Here is a 22410-nt window from a genome sequence, read left to right as displayed (position 1 = left end):
GCAGTACTTGGTATTGTTGTGTTCCGGTTTAAAGGATGAGTCAGCCAGTGTACTTACAGGCACAAGGCGTATAACATCTTAGTTCACAAGGTTGGTGGCGCATTGGTAATGTAAGCGATGGTTAACATTTCTTACAATGCCAATGTCTATGGGCGTTTATGCCCACTTACCATCAGGTGGCTCATAAGCCCGTCCGCCTTCCTATTCTATATAAAAAAAATAGTATTTTTTTTCAATTTAATAGTGTAAACCGCAAAATGAAACATTTGTTACGTCATCTTATAAATGAGTCTTACGATTAAGTTTCATTTAAGTGAATATGTATATTCTTTATGGATCACGTAAAATGGAACTTATTTGAAATATAAAATTATAAAAAAATCATCGAATTATTATTCCTTTATTTAAATACAGGACGTAATAAATAACAGTAATGTAAGTTTAGAGTAACTTACTTAGTTTATTTCAGGTTGTTCATGGAATTCCAACCTATAGACAGGCCTACATGTAAGGCCCATATTTTAAGGACCCTAATTTGCTTGTAAGAGCTTACATGAATAATGTATATTTTATATTTAAAATGATTTTTTATTATCTCGTATTCATATCATGTAGGAGCTATCTCGCAATCAAAATCTTAAAAAAAATAAGATGTTGCCAGTAGTCGAAGGCATTAAATTACATAAAATTTAAAAGGAGAATAATATTAGGATTAAAATGTCTTATTTTTATATTAACTGTATTTAGTTTTATTGAACAAAAACATTATCACGATTAAAAAAGAGGAAAGAATTTTTTTAAAAAAAATATAGAATATTTCTTTAAAAACTTCTAATAATAAATAAATACAATTTAATAACATGAGAATTTTGAACGAAAACCAGTGTGTATCATCATTATATGTTTAAAACGAAAAATATATAATACGGATTTTGCATTTACTATAGTCGAGATGGCCCAGTGGTAAGAACGCGTGAATCTTAACCAATGAACGTGGGTTTAAACCCGGGCATAATATACCAAATAAATAACCCAGCCTGTAAATGTCCCACTGCTGGGCTAAGGCCTCCTCTCCGTTTTTGAGAAGGTTTGGAGCTTATTCCACCACGCTGCTCCAATGCGGGTTGGTGGAATACACATGTGACAGAATTTCGATGAAATTAGACACATGCAGGTTTCCTCACGATGTTTTCCTTCACCGAAAAGCACGAGATGAATTATAACAGAAATTAAGCACATGAAAATTCAGAGGTGCTTGCCCGGGTTTGAACTCACGTTCATCGGTTAAGATTCACGCGTTCTTGCCACTGGGCCATCTCGACTTTATATAACGCTTGTGTGCTACAGGATATTACACAACCAATGACTTTGTAAATGATTGCACACATTGGGAATGAAACGATCGCCTCCAGGTTATTTCAAATAAAAATGTATATATAATTCGGCTGTTGTTGTCTATTACTTATTGTAAAGGATGATATATAAAAAAAATCCACTGAGTTTCTTTCGCCGGTTCTTCTCAGGTCTGAGGTGTTTATTTTTCCGAACCGGTGGCAGATTTATTACAATCAAAGTAAGTGTAACGCTTCTATATTGAATTAAGATTTTTGACTTAATTTTAACTATAATCTATGATAAATATTTTAATTAGATATCACAGACGAAATAAAAAAAAATATAGTGAATGGGGTCACATCAAAGGAACGCTCGAGTGAAAGGATTCACACCTTTCCAATCGAAGGAGTAAAGGTAAACAAACCATAGACAAGAGAATTCCGTTCGATTTGCTAATAGCTCTGCTATATTACACTCCAAGTAGTAATTGATTAATATACCTTTATTTATTATACAACACTATTCATTCCACTTAACTACATATATCCACATTAATTTTACTTACAAAGTTCCAATAAAAACATCGCCTACATTCAAAACTCCATTTTTTTAATCCATAATTAATAATTCCGACCAATGTTATCGTGTCAATTTAATGTCACTATTGTTTATTTTTCTTTACACTTCCGGAATAGGTTTATTGATGGTTTAATTTCATTATTACGGCGCAGATCTTTCGATTGGTACTTATCTTACATTGACTTTATATGATCTTATACGACCCAAGAAATATTAACCATTTGTTACATCGTCAATTTTGTACCCCGTGCCTGTAATTACACAGGCTCACTCACTCTTCAAACCGGAACACAACAATACAAAGTACTGCTGTTTTGCGGTAGAATATCTGATGAGTGGGTTCTACCTACCCAGACGAGCTTGCACAAAGCCCTGCCACCAGTAGAATGAAATCAGTAGAGTGCGCCACCAATCTTGGGAACTATGATATTATGTCCCTTGTGCTTGTAGTTACACTGGCTCGCTCACCCTTTAAGCCGGAACAAAATAATACTAAGTAATGTTGTTTTGCTGTAGAATTTGTGATTAGTGGGCGACACCTACACAGATTTACACAAATCTTTACCAAGAAGTCATTCACTATATATAGCGAGTGCTCTTTTCCAGGTACGTTGACTGTTGTATAGTTACTGCTTCTTTACTTAGGCGTATTGTGTAGACATACGTCTTATAACCACAGTCAATAAAGGGATTTTGCTTAGATAAACTTATGATCACAATCGGTAGATTTAAATGGGTTACCTGGTAGTCGTCGTCGCCGGCCGAGTCGAAGGTCTCCCTGAGGCGCGCCTCCCCGCGCGCGTCGGCCTTGGCCGCCAGCTGCTTCTCGCGCAGCGACGTGCGCCGCACCGAGCGCACTCTGCGCACACGCACGATACACTCACAGCTCACCGGGGGCGGTGGATATTAAGTGGAAAAGTAATTTACACATGTACGTGCATCATAGGTTTTTTTTTACGATGTTTTTCTTCACCGGCGAGCAGGAGATGTTTTATCAATTTGAATTTACTTTGACCAAATTATATCCATTTACGTTCAAAATAAAAAAAATGATACTATGATGTATAAATACCATTATTTTAACAGTTGGGTCTTAATTGTTGGCTCAGAGACAGCCCACAATTATGAAAGTATACTAGCCCTAACTCGGAAAGTACTTAACGGGCTACACGGCCGGTGGTCCTGCAGCTCTCTTTGTTGTCGTGGTGGGTTATATACCATCGGACTATGAAAGCGAGCAAGTCGAATAGCAGCCGGACACGACGACATCGTCTGCAAAGAGCTAGTCGCGCGTACCTGCTGGTGGAGGCGGAGGAGGAGGAGCGTCGCGCGGCGCGCAGGCGCTCGCCCGCCACGCTGGCGGCGCGGCGCCGCACCTCCTCCTGCTCGGCCGCGAGCCGCAGGATGCGCGCGCGCATCTCGCCCTCCTCGCATATGTCTGAAACACCTCCTGCGTTAGCGCCAGGCTGCGATAATGATATCACGAGACAGACTAGTCTTTTAAAAAAATATGTATTAGTACGAAATACATTTAAACATAAAATCGGTCAGTTATTATTACGGGTAGAAAATTCGACAAGTGTTTATGGTTCCCCGATCAGATCCGAACTAAACTTAACTCCGAAACGATCGTCTAAAAGTAAAGGTTCTGATTAGGCACCCATACATTACAGGGATATAACGGTTCGACTTCTTTAGATGCATAAAATGGTCACTAATTTTGTTTTTATGAGTGAGTGGATATTTATGTTTATTTTTAACCAAAAGTTTAATTTTACTGTCTATATAAAAATATGAATAATTTGTAGTGAAGACTTTAAGAGAACGATAAATAATTTTATGATAAAACAGAAATATTGTACAAACCTGCTGGCGTTTCGTCGTGCTTGTTCCTTACATTGAGATCAGCTCCGTAATGTACCAGTACTTCTAAGACTTCTAACTGTAACAAGAACATTATTTTTATATATTAACCACTTCTAACGTGGCTAGTGTATAATGTTAGTAGGTACACATTATTATATACTATTCATAAAAAAGTAAAATTTTCCATCTGATAACAATTCAAATATTATAAATCCGTATACAGTTGCAAATTGCCAACTATTTAATGTTTTGTACCTCAACCCACCGAGATTTTGTATATATATAAGTAGTTATTGAATAATGCTTACTAGCAAAATATACCTATTATTAAATAAATCGAAATAGTACTCTTGTTGCTTTTCTCCTCCGATGTATCAAAATTGCAAGAATTAAATGGTGACGAATTTTATTAATTTCACATTTTTTATAACAAATACAATGAAATTATTCATATTGGCCGGGCTGTGCATTAACTGGTTATATACGTATTTTTTACAGTTTATTTTAGAAGGCAGACACGCCGCGTTCTCTCTGATCGTATATAGAACCATCAATGCGCCGGCTACTTTAAAATCTTAGATTTTATGTTAATAGTAATTACATTGGCTCATTCACCTGATAAGTGGACGGTACCCCATGAGGCAGGCCTGCAACAATCCCAATAAATACCAAGGAAGAGTAAATGTAATAAGTAGGAATGTCTCACATGTCCCCAGCAGGCGGCGGCGTGCACGGGCTGCCACATGTCGTGGTCCACCACGTCGGTGGACGCGCGGTGCTCGAGAAGGAACTCCACCACCTTAATGTAGCCGTTCGCTGCCGCCACGTGCAGCTGGAATGATATAATAGACAACATTATACTTTTTATTCTATTCATACAACGTTGTAGTCGAGTGCTTTGTCGTATTCATATGTTTTTTTTTTTTGTTTTTTTTTTTTTTTTACTTTTACATAATAATTTATATTAAGAAATTAATTGAAAAAACATACGGCAGCAAAAACTAGCAATGTTTCTTCGGGTAAAAGTGCAATTAAGATGTTGGCGAAAAATTAACGATACCTCGTTTTTAGTTGTATATTATACAAGCGATTATCGTTAAAATATCAAGCAGTTTCCGCGTGATTCGTGTAGAAATAAAAAATCAAACAAGAGCACAGTATTATTTTTATACGTAACATTTTCAACGATTTATACTTTCGACAATCGTTCATGTATTCACAGTGGGTTAGCTCATACAACTGCGAATCATAAGGTCCTCAGTCCGAATCAAATTTAAATAATTTCATTTAAATATACTTTACATTGCTCCAAACCTTCTCCTCAAAAGGGAGAGGAGGCCTTAGCCCAGCAGTGGGACATTAACAGGCTGTTACTGTACTGTACTGTATACTTTACAAATGCGTTTGAATTAAGTCAAATAATAAACGAAGTTGAGAAGTTAAGAATTGTAAATTGTTGAAATATAAATCACGGAATTTAATAGAGTTAGAAAGATATCATAAACAATTTCATCATAGTCAATTTAAACACTTGATAAAATCGTTTATTATTGAAAGCAACTTGATATGCACATCGTGTCAAATTTCAAGACCAATTGTTATATTTGCGTGTTAATAATGTAAACGAGTCCAGTGACGTCAATCATAGTAATTCCTTCTATATAACAAAGATATGTTTAGAGCATGCCTTGATTTACATATGAACCAAATTAACATTATTTGTCACTGGCGGAAAGTAACCAACTTAAAAATATTAAAAAATACTTTATCAAATACTCTTCTAAGCATTTTTTTTATCGTCATTTCACATTGTTAAATTAATACAAAGCTACCGCCGGTTCTAAATGTAGATTTAACCGAAAAGAACCGAATAATATAATAAAATTATAGGCAAATATTATTTGAAAATATCATTATTCTAATTATCGTTACAATCGTGCACGTTTATTTTCCTATACTAAATTTTTAATTAATAAATATTGCTTGACATTCATTACAACATAAATTAGAAAACATTGTTGACGTTTAAAATTATTTCTAATATCTCAAACCGTTTATGTTGACTCAAGATCATTTAATATTGTATTTTCAGATTAAATTCAAACTCACCAAAGTCGCACCCTGGTTGTCCCTCGGCTCATCCAAATCCATCCCTTGTTTAACCAACTGGTCGACATCCAACAACATCTGCATTTCTGTCGCTGCCCGGGTCTCATCTATCAGCCCTTGGGTCACACCTCTAGCTGCCATTTCGCTTTCGATTGCATCCAGGGTCCTCTCTTCCTCGCAGATATCGTAAGGCATGTTTCCGTCACCGTTGACCGCGAGCAGGTTCGCTCCCCGCTGTATTAATATCCTAACAAGGTTCAGGTTCCCGCAAGTAGCTGCCGCGTGTAGTGGAGTCCATTTTTCGCTGTCTTCCGCGTTCACATTTGCGCCGTGATCGAGGAGTAACCTCATCATTGCTTCGTTGTTGTCAATGCAGCATTGATGTAATGCGGTTAACCCGTCTTCGTTCGTTGCGTCAGGGGTGACGCCTCGTGCTAAAAGTCTTCGAACTATAATGAGAACATGAATAATAATTTTAGTAACAGCATCTCAGTGATGGGGAAAAATACTGAACTTTGCCGACATACAAACATTATAGCTAATACGTCTTGTATCCGTGTGTCAGATCCATAGGGATCTATTTATATAAAATTATAGTTAGATAAATCCACGGAGACGTGGCCCATTATTATACCTTTGATTGCACGTTTGCACTATAACGATTAGAAAAAAATAGCGGGGCGCATCTTTGTGAATTGAAATATCTATAATAACTATAATAAATATTTTTAATAAAGGCCTAAATTGATTCTAATATGACCATACTATGTTACATCTATCATATATTGTATTTTATCAAAAATCAAATATGTTCTACCGATGTTAAATTCAAACTGATACGAATACGAGTACTGTGGTTAATTCATAATATCAAGAAAAGACATTCACAGAATAAAATCACATTCAATTGGTAAGCTAAAAGTAACCGTTATACAGGTTTCCTATTGTAGCTATAATCGACTTTCCATAGCATAATTATAGAGTAGAACGACGGGAAAACGAGCATATGTCTTACTGGTGTGTGAAACAATATAATGGACAATTTTTATTACCAAATATAGGTAAAAGTAAACTAACGGCCTCTTAATGTCCCACTGCTGGGTTAAGCTCTCCTCTCCTTTTGAGGAGAGGGTTTGGAGCTTATGCCATCAAGCTGCTCCAAGCACCATGTGGAATCAAATATACATTCATTTAATAAATGCACACACACATATTTAGAACACCAGAAACATTTAATTTATCTATGGCGTAATTTTTTTGTACAAACTTCATCGATAGAAGTTTAGAAATGTCTACGTATGCAATATGTTTGTGTAGTTCGCAGTACCTGATAATAATAGTATGTCTCCGAGATGAGGTCACCCATATGGAACTGGTCGCAAACATAATAATCTATGCACCATTCTACAACTATGTAGGTTTAAATTGTAATTTATTATGGCAATGACACTAAATTGGTTCTATTATTAAAAATATAATAATCTCTCGCTGTATTTTTTTTATGTATATCAGTAACTGATATTAAGTCAGTACCAAATTATTTATTTGTGTATGACAAAGTAATGGCGTAATATTTTTTTAAGAAGAGTAATATTTCTCACATCACAATTGTTTGCCTTGAACTTGTCGCTGCATAAAATCTTTATAAAAAATATATTTCCCCTCATATAAGTTACTATGCAACTGTTCTTAATGTAAATTTATTGAACGCTTGGCAGAATATTTATGAATTATTAATAATATTATAGCATTAAAATTATTTATTTACTATTTATTGTAAAACGTACGAGTTACCGAGATTTTGCTTACGTCATTAGAAATATTCTTGACCTGAATAATATTAAATAGTATGTACGCTTTTTTCACTTTCGTCTAATTTCGTACGCTTCTTACTTTCCCCGTAACAACGGATGATCTTCGCTAAATTATTAACTGAAATTTTAAACTGTTTACAAAAATCGCCAAATCAGATTTGGAAACGCGTTTAATTCAGTACAAGAGAGACGGAGATGAAACGTTTTTGCGTCAGAAACGTTAGTTAAACTTTACATAAAAAAATACGGCCATTAAGACTACTTTTAAGTATAATGAAGGAATATATGCGCTAGATTTTTTTTTGATTTACGTCAATAGCACAATTTATGTATATTTAATGTCAATAATAATAATTTATGTATTTAGTCAAGATCCATTCTTGATTATAATTTTTTCCCTCGCTGTTAAAAATTTACTCAAAAGACGCAGAATATTGTCATGTGATGTTGCTAACCACGAAATACACTTAAAGCATGCTAATACAACATATTAAAAAAGTGATTTGTGATCTAACGTTCAGATAAAAAAAAATAAACATAATATTTCGATTTTAGAATATAAGCCAGCAACATATAACTATAACTTAAGTATTTATCGATCACCGTCCCACTGTATAAGTATATATGGTAGCTCTATGGTAGCGACTGTCATATATATACACTGGCCTCCAAAAAAATCGACCCACCTACATTTTTTGTAAAAAAGCTATCGTATGGTTTTAAACTACCACATATTTATATTTTTAAGATTGATAATGAAAAAATGCAATTGTAGGATTGTACAAAAACAGAAATAGTGCGCAAAAAATAGGTTTTTAGGTAAATATGTGACAAAACACGAAAACACAAAATTTTACGCAATTTTATTTTTTTGTGTACAAAACGATTATGCCGTTTGTTTTTAAATTTGGGTGCCTAAATCTTACTTTAATAGGGAGTGTTTCCTCCTCTTGACCTAATCACTGCCTGCATACGCCTATTAAGTGACCTGATTATCTTTTTAATGTCTTCCTGTGGGGTCCGTTGCCATTCTTCAGTTAGGGCAGCTTCCAGTTGATTCAGGGTTTCTGGAATTGGATTTCGTGCTCGAACCGTACGATTTAGCTGGTCCCAGAGGTGCTCTATCGGGTTTAAGTCCGGAATATTGGCTGGCCACTGCATAACTGGAATTCGACTTCCCTGAGATAGTCTTTAACAATTCTAGCGACGTGAGGTCGTGCGTTGTCGTGCATAAGTTGGAAATTATCCCCAATATATCCAGCGTAAGGCATCACATGAGGCTCCAGAATGTCCGTTATGTAAGTTTCAGCATTAACAGCACGATTACGGAAAAAAACCAGCTCTGTGCGTCCCGTCAAAGAAATACCTCCCCAAAACATTGTAGAGCCTCCACCAAATCGGACTGTTTCTCGAATGCAACACTGAGAGTAGCGTTCTCCTGGCCTTCGCATGACGTTACGTCGTCCATCAGAGCCTACTTGAAACATTCAGCTTTCATCACTGAACAATACTGTCTCCCATTGGTCCAGTGTCCAATCGACGTGCTGCCTAGCAAATTGTAGTCTTGCTTGTCGATGGGATGCTGTGAGTTTTGGTCCTGTTGCTGGCTTGTGAGGGGTTAAGTTTTGCTCTCGAAGTCTTCTTCTTACAGTATTTTCACTCACAGACACTCCATGACTTTCTCGGAGTCTACCTTGAACGTCAACAGCCGAAAGATGTCGGTTTCTTAAAGACGTCAAACCAATAAAACGGTCATCGGTCGGGTTCGTGACACGCCCCCTGCCAGATCCTGGTCTCCGGCGATACTCCCCAGTCTCCAAGTAGCGTTTGTACACTCTTCGCACCGCTGAACGACTTAATTTTAGTGTTCTAGCCACATTTCGCTGACTTAACCCCTCATGAATAAGAGCTACGACTTGAGCAGCTTCTGCTTCAGTAGTATCCATTTTTTATGTTTAAACTTATTAAAATTATTGTTTCAACAAAGTTTCATACACTTAATCAATAATAAACATCGAACCGAGATGACTCCGCGTTAAGAACTGGAAATAAACTAACCATGCACTTTGTGCACAAAGTAACGTTTTCTTATCAATACTTTAAAAATATTCCAAATATCCTCAATAACACTTACAACTCCTCCAAATCAATATCAAGTGGGTAATAAAATGTTAAATGTATGTCCCATAAGAAAAACAATCCACCTAGGTCGTCGCATAGTTAAGATAACAACTTTGTAAGTAAAAAAATACGGGTGGGTCGATTTTTTTGGCGGCCAGTGTATAAGTAAATATAGTGATATATATATAAGTAAATCATACGTAATCACCTTCCTCGATGTCGTTCCTTGCCGCCGCCTCGAGCAACATGACGCTATCACTAAAGTATATGCTTCGCTTGTTGCTCTTCTCACGTTTTGCCCTCGTCCTCGCCCACTCCTTCTCCCGCTGCTGCCATAGTTTCAACTGCTGCATACGTCGTCTGAAATTGCACATACCACATAAGTAATAATATCAACAATAATGAGAAAGACATCATAATATCCTATTTTAATCCGATTTTGTTGTGGATTGTTTCGATCTTGTAAAACAATAAATAAATAAATCATAAATACCGGTACATCATTTCGATATGATTTAACAGTAACACTGTAGATACACCTATCTTGCTAAGAATAGCACAGACAGCCGTCAAACTCTTTATCATCAACATCAAACATCCGATAATAACGCTACCGAAGTTTACCGATGACAACTACGGGGTATATTTGAATTATTTTTATTTCATCTCGTCAATCAATTGAAATGTTTTCGTTGAAAAGTTTGATAATAGTCATAGAATATATTATTTAACATTTCCTATGTTTTTATTATTATTTAACTTATAAATATAAGGAAATTATTTCATGTGGTTCAAAAACGTCTACGATTACAAGAAAATGACGAAAAAAAACACAATAATCCATTCAAAACGTGCTTTTTATTACAGCTTACTAAACATATATACTAATTAGGCACTGAGTAGCAATTTACTACCGATACATGTCTATCACCTTGTTATAATATTGTAAGCAAATATAAATATCGTACAAATTTCTATAATAATTTACTACATTTTGTAAAAATAATTTAATATTAAATATAGGCGGACACTTGGTTCATTAAAAATGCCCGAATAAAAACTATATCAGTGCATTTTACCGTATGCTGTTTAACAGAGAATGTTATTGAAGTTGCATATATTATTACATGTTTGAGCTTAAAAATTACGAACCAAGATATACGTGTGAGCGTGACATACCGGCTGAAACCGGTTAAGGAGCGGAGACATTTACGAGCTGCCAATCCAGGATACGTACGAGCACCTACATATAATTAAATCTCATATCTACAAAACTGGGACACTTACAAAACGCACAAATCGTTACATTATTATTATTATTACTTTAATTGCGTAGTTTTTGTTAAACGGCTTGAACGATTACCTTTGCTTTGAATACGTACACGAAGATTGCTCTCAACTGTTGTAAGCGAATGAAGTGACTGAAATTCGAATACTGACTCTTCGTGATTCGTGATTTAGCATTAACAATATTGAATTTACGAATAAGAGTTTATTGTGCCGTCACATTTTCACACTGTGATTGTAAATCAATTGACACATTCGAGTTAAATTATTATTATTATGATTTATTTTTGTTACACTTAAAATAGATACATAAGGCCGTTGCGTCATGTAAGATTCCATTGCTCTGATAACTGTGCAAGAATTATAGGGAAACTAGATATTAGGTAGGCGTATTAGATAACAGTAATAGTACGCATAGGAGATGATTAGCTATTCACTTGAGATTACGAAATGTCCAATCCTTTTACTATTTCAATTATCAATTCTACAATCATTATAATTTTTACAAAAGTTCCGTTATAAGAAAATTTTTTTTTTGTTATTTTACTTAAATGAATTCATTAATACCAATTAAAAAAATATCGAAATTACAGTCAATTAGCTTCTAAAAAAGTTTGCATAGTCATTTTAGTTTTACAACATATGCTTTGTTACGAATAGTAAATTTATAACCATACAATTCAGTAATGATACATATGACTTAAGTCTCAAGGAGTTACCGTATGCAAGATTAGAAAACCTGATAATACCTATGTTTAGCATGATCATCTTGATGGATTTCCAATAATTACAGCGTTATAAATATGTTTTTGATATATTTAATGTTAAATCAATCAGCATAATTAAAATAAATTAGCTTCGATATATTCATATATGCCGAGGTATAATAACACGTATACTTGATGACGTCCTCCTGATCGATTTTGGCCACGGCGGCTATTCTCACGGGAGACTAATTAACTGCGCATGACATACTATAGTGCACACGCATGCTATTCTATTCGCTTCACTCTCATAATCCACTGGGATCGCAAACCCACTCGACAGGAAACAGTTCAGACGGACCAACCAAACTCAGAAGTCAGAGCCTCTGGTTTTGCAGCCTCATAAGCTAGCGCTAAACCAACGAGGCAGTTAGTCGGGAAAACATAATTACCTCGCCATAACGAAGCTGCGGCTACAAGTACATTGCAGCATTAATTACATTCTTTAACTGCATAAACATCTCATTCTTTTCTCCTACGAATAATCATGGTAAAATTGAGGCACGTGATAACTGTTTATGAAATTCAACCGCCATGTTATAGGTATATAACACGAACATGCAATTAGGCATATTTCAATCACCTCAGCCTTTTATATTTAATAACTAAACCCGTATCTAGCACGGGTAACATTTCGTTCGCATGCAATCGTAAAAAGTGAAACCTTTTTCACTTTATACCGGAGAGATATATATTCTAATGAGATTATATCAATGGACGAACGGTAATCTGTTATAATTAGCTTAAATACTTTGTTTATTTTACAGATTAAAATTAGAGCCTTTTACGTGTTAATAATTCGATTTAAATTAATTAGTGTAATCATAACAAACAAGTTATTTCTTGATTAAATAAAGTGATATATAGGATATTTAAAGGAGGTACAATAAAGAAAACTATTATAAACGGTCTTTTAATTTTCATTTTTAATTATTGGTAGTTTATGCCAACCACAGTCTCATATGGTATATTTAGGTCAGAAGCGATGTATATATATTGAAAAAGGAGTGTTTATAACATTATTCATTCAATTACTTCTTACATTTGTGATAATTAAACTACTATGTTCAATATATCGCTATCTGCGTTTCATTATCAATTTTACGGTAAGCATAGAAGCCTATTGCTTCTTATCACAAGCACATATACCTACTGTCGAATTTCAATGAGATATATAACTATTTTTAAATAATCAGTATAAATAAGATAATGTGATGTTGGTATTGATAATAAATATAATCAATTATCGTATATATAAGAATATTAGTTTTATTGAAATAATTACCTATCCAAAAAACTTAAGTCTATTCTATATAAATAATTTTATATAATTTAAATACAGACGAGCTTAATTGACTTAAGAGCTGGAATAATCTTCGTACATTTTCAATAAGAGGAGAGGAGGTCATCATTATCATTGGCCTAGTCTATTTCGTTTATTTAGGTCCGACGTAGTATTTTTTTTTTTTTTGGTTTATCTCTAGTCATATCTTCAGTTACCAACAACAATCTTGTACATTTCGTTTTTTTTTTATCAAAGACAGTCCATTCATCTTATTTCTGTTTTGCTCAATGCTTTACAGGCATCTACATTAATACCTAACATTTGTAAAATGACATTAATTATAATTCATCGTGATAACTCATTTAAAGTTAATTAAAAATTAAACAACATTATATAATATCAAATCATTAATAATAAAAACAAATTAAATATATTTATGATGACTTAATCAGAATGTCCTGGCCGATTTTAGGCACTACCCCCATTATTTAGCGACACTCTCCAACAGCGCTGGGCAAAATAAAAATATCTATTATTCAAGTAGTCTCTTACAACACTCCTACATCGTCATGTTATAATATTGAATTAAAAGTAAACTACCGTCGTTTCGGATTTTTTTTATATTTGCCGGGAACGCAAATTACACTACTCCACCTGATGGTAAGTGGTAGTAGAGTTTTGCCGGCCCGTAAGATGCCTCTTCACGCCTCGTTTGAAGGAACCCGGGTTATAAGAGAAGGGAACACGTGGGCTGGTAAAGAATTCCATTTTTTGGAAGTGCGACAAAGGAGTTGCCAAATTTCTTTAATGTATACTATTGGCAAGAACCGACAAGAAATAGTTATACTTCTCTACCAATTTACATAGGAATGTTAATTAAGTACAACTATATTTATTATTTGTCTTATACGAAAATCAACGAATATTCACGTGTAATTCTCCGATTTTTATTATCTAAATAGTCTTTTATTGAGATATTAAATAAGGCTTTTATATATTAATGTTTTTTAACGTGAGAATTTAATATATTAATAGGTCAGGTTAAAAATATCCACGGAATATTATTATAGAAACAAAAAGTATGTATAGACTCTACGAAGTCGGAAATTAGGTGTTAGATATAACGGTTACCTTAACTCATCGTGTTAATATGTATAAAATGATTGACGCTGTTTCTTTCAAGAAAATTGATATTATTATTGTATATGTCGGGTTAAAGAAACTTTATTTCTCTAGAACATATACAATATTGTTGTAAACATATTGTTCATCATAATCTACGCGTAAGGTCGTGTAACAGCTAGTATTGTATACAACCGTTCATACTTGAAGATTAGATACATATGATAATGAAACAGCAGTTGGATAGAACTTAACACTAATGCAGCGCATATGTATGTATCACGGTTGGCATTACGATTGAATTATGTTTTATATAAGACAACCAAACAATCAATCTTATTCACATAAATCTTAAACTGACATTGATAAAAATATAAACATAATCGTACATCATTAATTCCTTTAAAACATTCTGTTATGATATTTCTCACATTTTTTTTTATTTTCAACGTAAACTCAAGAGCAAGTTTATGCTGATTCTGTATTGACATTCGTAGAGACATTTATCGTTTTTTACACTGACAATGAGCCAAATTGAAATTTAAAAAATACTGTTTTCTAAGGAGGCTTTAAAGCTTCGTGTAGATGAGGCAGCAGTCACGGTTAGCTATGATGTAGGACTGCAATACTTCGTACATCAAATATCACCCCACATTACCATGTGGGGTAAGTGCGAGATTTTGGCATTCGTTTCGTGTCATGTACACGAAGCCTTCAAAATATTTAATTTGTAAATCTGTCACAACAGTTAATACCGTTACTACCGTTGTGAAATCGGATTCTACCAAGAAGAACTGATAACAAAGACAAGAAACTGATAAGTCATTAATTTTAGCCTGCAACGTATAAAGATATTTGAAACAATGAAGCGAGAGAGTAAAAATCAATAACTGTTTATAATTATATAAAAAAAAAAAATTAAAAATTTTATCAGGCAATTATTTGTCGACGTTTGAGTGGAAGTGTCCCCAGTAACGCTGATCTCAGAGCACAAACCCGGAAAACCACTTAATATTCATGTCCTTGATTTTTTATAATTCAACTTATTATGGGTGAAGAAGACCTGCATGTTTAGGAAGATGTGAGTCCAACAAACCGCATTAGAGCAGCGGGGTAGAATGAGCACCACTCCTTCTCCCTAAAAGGAGAGAAGAGCCAGCAGCGGGGTATTATAATTATACAGAAGAAATACTTTTGTAAATGTATATATTCCTATGAACACTTCAACGTATATGAATTTATAGTAGAATAAACAAATATTACTAAATCTTTATAAAAGGTATGGATTAAATTTCAATCCATATTCTGTATATGAAAAGATATTAATTACGACAAAATATTATCTTAATATGGGATATCGAAATCGTTATATTTACCTAAGGATAAAATAAAATTTCAGCTGAAATGCTTCAATATGTCAACGTAATCTTTAATCTGATATCTTGTTTGATAGGTATAGATATGTTCTATTAAATACAATAATCATTTGAAACATTGGACTCGAACAGGTGAAAATAAAACGCCCACGAAGGTCTTCTTTGCCTATTCCGATCACGGACATAATTCTTGTCAAAGACCAGCTAATTTCTCATGGTATATTATATAATGCACAAGTTTAGAGGCACTAATCGGATAAGACGGCAATTCGTCACTACCGGAGTGAGTTCAGGCGCAGGACCAAAGGTTTTACACACCATCCTATATATATCTTTACAGAATTATAATAAAATCGTTTTACTGGCCTGACCCCGGGATTTGAAGCTATGACCTCGGGATCGGCAGCCTTATAAGCGCACCACTAACCAGTGAGTCAGCTAAAGTTAATAAAAGTAGGTCGTTACGCATTCGCATTTTCTCTCACTGGTCAAGATCTATAAAGCGCGCTTTCAAGATGAATTCTCAGTTTCCATTCTTTTACCAAATCTGCGACGACATACGATTCATAGATAAAAAAGCAAAAGCGTAACGAAGCGATTGTTTTGCTTAGTGATAATAGAAGAAAAAAAGCTTTCATCGTGGTGTTACAGGCGGTAAATTATCACAGTGGTTTATATCTATTTAACTGAGATGATTTAGTAGAAGTTTGCGGGTTCAAGTCCGGGCGAGTACCGCTGATTTTTCATGTGCTTGGCGGTGAATAAGAACATCGTCAAGAAATCCGAATGTGTAGAATGAAATTCTGCCACATACATGTATCCAACCCGTGTTGGGCCAGCGTGGTGGAATTAGCTCCATAACCTTCATATCAAGAAGAGAGGAGACTGATCAGCAGTGGGACGATTACAAATAAAACTTTTCAATTACCTTAGATAGATACGATCATTTCTTACAGGTCCAAATAGTTACGAGTATTGGCTCAGTCCATGATCGAGCTGATTATTTATCGTCTGTCTGGTGTAACGACAGGAACTACATTAACGGTCGGTTCAGTAAAACATTGATTTCTCTCTTTTTAGCATAATGTTTTTGACTCGCGAAATGAAGGAGATGGAGCATTGTTTAACTAATCATAAACCCTAAACAAGGTGGCCGTTGTAATTGGTTAATAAATATTTGCGGATCTACCACATTAGTTTATCACATTATTAGTTCTTACTTTAAATCTAGAAAAAGTTTATGATTTAATTTACTGAGAAAATTATGATATGTAAAGTTGTTTATACTTTTTTATTTCAAAACAATATAGGAGACAGCAGATAAATAGATTCAGTTTATGATATTTGGCAGGTATTCAAATAAAAAAGCGATTAAAACTGACGAGTATGTACGAACTAACTAACGAACTAAATAATAAAATTACGTTAATCTTTTTAGTTTTAGTACGAAAATTAAATAACACGCGAATTTCCATACAGAATGAAAATAACTACTTTTATTATATTCAACTATTTTATTCTTCCTTTACTTAGCAAAACAAAACTGTTTTAGGTTATTTTTAACAACTAATCAGCGTTTTTTCTACAATCTCTATTGAAGCGAAACCCTATCTAAAGCATTGATATCTATCTCTGTTTCTTTATATTTGAATAGTCACTATATAAATTAATTAAATATATATCATGACGAGGGATTCCTTTAATCTAAGACGTTTGTGAATTTATTAAGTCGGGTAAAGGTTCTCAACATAAAAATATAAATTAAAAAATAGATCAAAAGCAATAAATGTTTGGTTCAAAACATTTATTGCTTTTCTAACTCCTGTATCTTTACTATATTTTTTGGGACACTTGAAATAATCAAATTACCAAGTTTCCTTGAGGTAAATTAACTTTTACCAACTTACAATATCACTCAATATTCCCTAGATATTTTTTCTTATGTTTAAAAATAAACTAATCACCAAAACAATCAAATAGATATATGATATCACGAAGTTTTCTGTAGATATTTTGAAATATACTCTAACCTATATTCACTAACTATATTCACATAGTAAGCCACATATATATAAATATAAACCATTATTATTCTAGTCTTATAAAGCCTATGATGTTTTTCATAACTATAAATTACGATTATATTAAAGCTTATCTACTTAGTTACTGATCATAAATGTGAATCGGAATAGTTAATAATTATTTTACGTGATTTAAAAACTATGTGAATGGAATTACATATTTTTAATATTATAATGTTAATTAATAAATTGTTACAATCGCGATCATATCATGGTTCGCTTGCCTATTTAGGTGTATTAAAAGTTGACATATTTAAGTTTTACATTGAATAAATGAAAAAGAGTTGTTTAAAATTTCAAAAATTTATATTATCGTGGGAACATTGGTTATAGTTTTAAAGCAATCTGTAATAAGTTATAGTATACGTTTACAATAAGATATTTATAATTATATCCTGCAGAGAAATGAACGTCCGGTTTTGTAATAAACAAGTCATTTGTAACGCATACCTACTGATGGAGGCTGCGGCCGCTGAGAGAGGTTTGTTGGTAATGTTCAATTTACGTCCGTGTATAATAACTGTATTATTGACACGATTTACCAACCATAAACCTATTTGCCATCGAGATTAAGTAATATGTACGGTTTTATTTTATTGTAATTGATATCTATAGTAAAATAACTCTTTAAATAGATTAAGGATATTTTCTACGAAAACTTAATCCGTACCAAGGTTACATACAAATAAAAATACCTTTGACCTTTTCTGTTGTAGCAGTTCCTTTCGACCTTTTTATAAAAATGATTTGATTTAGATAGAATTATTGTAATATTCCATATCTATCGTTGTAAATACTGACATACTAAGAGGACAATATAAAAATGTATTTAAAACCATACAGGAAAAAAAAAAAAAAGTTGCTATGGATTAATATCTCACATGTATAATAATACGTGTATGTGTGTGTAACGTAAATTTCGCAATAAAGTGTAACAATCGAGTTTACGAGGTGACCATTTCCAGCTTGCGTCAAGTGAAAGTATGAGAAAAGTGAGTATCATAACATGACTAACATTACGCATAACTAAGAATTTAATCTTAATTTTATGGATATTAGGCAAAATGTAAGTCCTATTAGAGAATGGAGGCTGTTTAATCGAGTGACGTCATCTCTTCGATTCGTGTCGTTTAGTCATAATTATTTTTATATCTTTTCAACTGCATTAATCAAATCTGACCTTAGTTATAATTATTTTAAGCATGAACAGCTGAATTTGGATTTGGATAATTGACAAAAAAATATATTTAACAATTTTCTCCGGTGTTAAGTTGCAATAAACGATGAAAATGTTTGATTTGTTCACTTTAACAAAATATTTTCTTAAGTACTTGCTCGTTCGACCTCCGTAATGTCCGTCTCCGTGTCACAAAATGAAAAAATGTAAACAAAAAAAATACTAAAACGAATTCCAAATAATATTAATAAATAATTAAATTAATGTACGTTTCTAAATTTCACGACACAGTTTTAATACGATTTTATAAAAAAAGTAAGGTAAAATATTTTTTACCCTTAAGCCTACAAATATAAAATCCAATAATTATAATTTATAGAAAATATCCTAGCAATTATTGTAAATGATATAAGTTCAAGGACGTTTTCTGACTGAAAGTTTCAATGTCTTAATAATTTTAACATAAGTACTTGATTCAATTTAAACTCTTTTAACCCTGTCTAAATCGAGATATAGCGTGGGTAAAGATAGCCTTTACTAAGGCAGAACCAATGTCCTATTAAGAGGCTAGACCTTGCCAGTGTCTAAATAGGAGGTTGGCTATGACAAAATCACATTCAATAAATTTATGATACGATAGACCAAGATATAACTTATACATTCTAAAAGTTTTATATGACATCAAATATGAGTTATTGTTTACAAAAAATAATAAAAACATTTTAAAATAATGTATGCACAAAAGAAGGTGTTGGGTAGGAAGTTATTCCCAAGAGAGAGCAACCTCTTCTAGACAACCTTTGGATACAGGATATGAGAATGACAGTTAATAGATAAAAAAAAACCATTTTGTACAAGTGTAGTTGTACAAAAATGTATGGAAGTGTTACCGTTATCGGTCAAGTAGCGTTAATTGACACTTTGTATTAGATGATTTAAAAAGGAATCTCCCACAACATAATCATACAAAATACTAACGTGACTAAATTAGAAAAAAACTGACATAATTTATGTAACGAATCAATGAAATGATATCACATTTTCATCACATATTGTGTACATATCTAGTCATTCATCATCATTCACTTACATTTATCTCATTTATTTGAGATCACAAAGCATAAGCTGTGTAAAAACCTGCCAGACTCACGGCCGTAGCCTGCCTGACGTCACCCCTTTGGAAATTATTTTGCTGGTTAGTTTACCGCATAAACCACATACGTGTTAATGAATGAGTGCTTGCTTGTTGGATGCTGCTAATCAAAGAACTGTCTTAGTCGGCTCTTAGTGGTGCTAGAACTATTCGTACCGCCGGTTTAAAATGGGGTGATACAATTATATTCTGCCGGAACCACATGTCATTAAGGGTACTACAAGGTTTGTCCTTACTATATTAATTTAAATCATAATAACGTAAAAACAAACACCGTAAATGTCCCACTAGTGGATGTCTCAATTTGAGGTTTGTTTGAAATCGTAGTTATATAAGAAAAATCACGTACTATTTCCAGAGATATAAACTCTTAGAACTAAATAAATAGTTACGATAATCATAACCGGTTTTGTCATTTCTGTTGCGTTGTTATACGTACGGACAAACTTTTGACATTTGCTGTTTAATGATATGTAGTTATAGAAAACTCGTGGTTTATTGTAGCTTCGCACGCACATCATTATTGATCTTATCAGCGTTGGTATCACTACAATCGAAATATTCAATGCGTACTTCCAAGTACATCAACACTTATCTATTGTATGTAGTACTAGCTGTAAGTCCAGACATCGCACGGGTAAAATTCATACAATGTAACCAAATTAATAAAACCACATTTCAGATGATGATAAATATATTTTGGATAGGATTAGAGTAAAGTCAGTTCTTGGTGAGCGTCTACGTCGCGAAAGAAATAAATATGTTTCAGTTCATAGGACCTATAGTTTAGGCGATCTCGTGCTCTCAATCTGTCATTCGCTGAAATTTCGCTTAGACATAAAGAAGATCTAAGCACTTATTATTTTTTTATTACTTGCAACTTATAAACAAACAAGACTACGTACCAACCAATTTCGTTAGCTTCGCTGCAAGTGAACTGATCATTACAAATCAAGACACACTATATATATATTATTTTAATTATATTATAATGTACAATACATTATAATATAATTAAAATAATAAATTATCTCTATCTAGCTAATCTTATAGACCTATATGGTCGTAAGTTTAGTATCTTAAGCTAGACTTTAAATCTCGAAGTTAATACTTCGGTGATCTGACAACTATGGCAACATTTATCACAGTTACATAATTAATTTACATAGTTCAACGATCGAACGAGACCTATAGCAGCGCCTTACTAATTTACATTTATTACAAGGTTAAAGAAAGATTAGTATTGCAAGTGAACTTTTGATGGCAAGTGGTCATCACCACTCATAGCTCACTTTAACATACCAAATATTCCTTATACCGGCTATGTTATGGTTTCATCCTTAATAATAATCACACATATAAACAAAAAAAGAAGTGATTCTTTTGTATAAAAAGAAGTATTTTACTGTTTACAGTATTAAAACTGTTCAGTGTATTTAAATATTATTTATTTTCTTCACTTTGGTTAAGAAAAAATATAATTTTAAAATGTATTTTTATTTTTTTATGTTTTTTGCCTAATCATTTGTAGCATGTATTTAACAAGGGCATTTAAATATTATCTATAAAGTATCAATTATATGAATACGTTAGCTGGACAATTAATGTGCTCATCAAAATGGTCATTATTTTATAGATTACCTGATTCATGCAACACCTGTGCCATGAATAATAGAGCCTTAAGTTATTTTTTATATAAAGCAAATTGTAAACAATGGTATGAATTCCTGTGATCTATAAAATCTTTAAACTGTACTTAATAGACAGGAATTAAAAATATTGCTATCTTTTTCTTATGTTTTGATTAAAAAGGTTATCAAGTCTAGTTGATAGTTGGCTTCATACCTACAAAGCCAACCTTGTAATCTAAGATATTGTTGATGAATAACCCTTTTGTTTATCATTACACTGGTTCGCTCACCCTTCATACTGGTTTACTATTTGGTGGAAGAATAATTGATATCTGAATAAATTCTACAAAAATAGTTGACACAGAGCTGTACCACAAGATTTGGTAAATATTTTTAAGTTAAATGGAAGAAGTTTATTTTATAATTTATTTCAATAGATATTCTAAGAACATATCACTGTATACCTATAAAAAAAAACAACTTCAAAGCCACTTCTGAAGAAGTGAAATAAGTGAATAATTAGAGAAATCTTACCTTCGAGCCAAGTGGAGCCTCTCTTGTGTGGTTAGATGCTCCACCTGAGCCATCTCGGCTACCAAATCGGAATGCTCCATTCTTGCTGCTATCTATAGAAATACCACATATACTGTAGAATCCTAAACACATAATGTCCATTAAGTTTAATTTAAATAAATTTAAAAGCTGTAAAA

At 33.2% G+C, this 22410-nt stretch overlaps 1 protein-coding gene across 3 annotated transcripts in view; it reads right to left on the bottom strand.

The window, feature by feature from the left end:
- LOC126774184 (protein phosphatase 1 regulatory subunit 16A) overlaps positions 1 to 22410 on the bottom strand; it is a 35629-nt gene that overhangs the window by 11044 nt on the left and 2175 nt on the right. For 2 of the 3 annotated variants that reach the window (XM_050495585.1, XM_050495583.1), the window contains exons 2-8: positions 22235 to 22326; positions 10033 to 10184; positions 5890 to 6338; positions 4487 to 4612; positions 3781 to 3856; positions 3211 to 3352; positions 2656 to 2773 (exon numbers count right to left, since the gene is read on the bottom strand). In XM_050495585.1, coding sequence (XP_050351542.1) covers positions 2656 to 2773; positions 3211 to 3352; positions 3781 to 3856; positions 4487 to 4612; positions 5890 to 6338; positions 10033 to 10184; positions 22235 to 22314 — 1143 coding nt within the window. In that variant the 5' untranslated portion in view covers positions 22315 to 22326. The remainder of the gene's footprint in view (positions 1 to 2655; positions 2774 to 3210; positions 3353 to 3780; positions 3857 to 4486; positions 4613 to 5889; positions 6339 to 10032; positions 10185 to 22234; positions 22327 to 22410) is intronic. The other variant, XM_050495584.1, reaches the window with a different exon arrangement.

Source organism: Nymphalis io, chromosome 16, assembly GCF_905147045.1.
Source record: "Nymphalis io chromosome 16, ilAglIoxx1.1, whole genome shotgun sequence".
In the NCBI taxonomy this organism is placed as follows: domain Eukaryota; kingdom Metazoa; phylum Arthropoda; class Insecta; order Lepidoptera; family Nymphalidae; genus Nymphalis; species Nymphalis io.
This window is presented reverse-complemented; position numbering and strand designations above follow the sequence as displayed.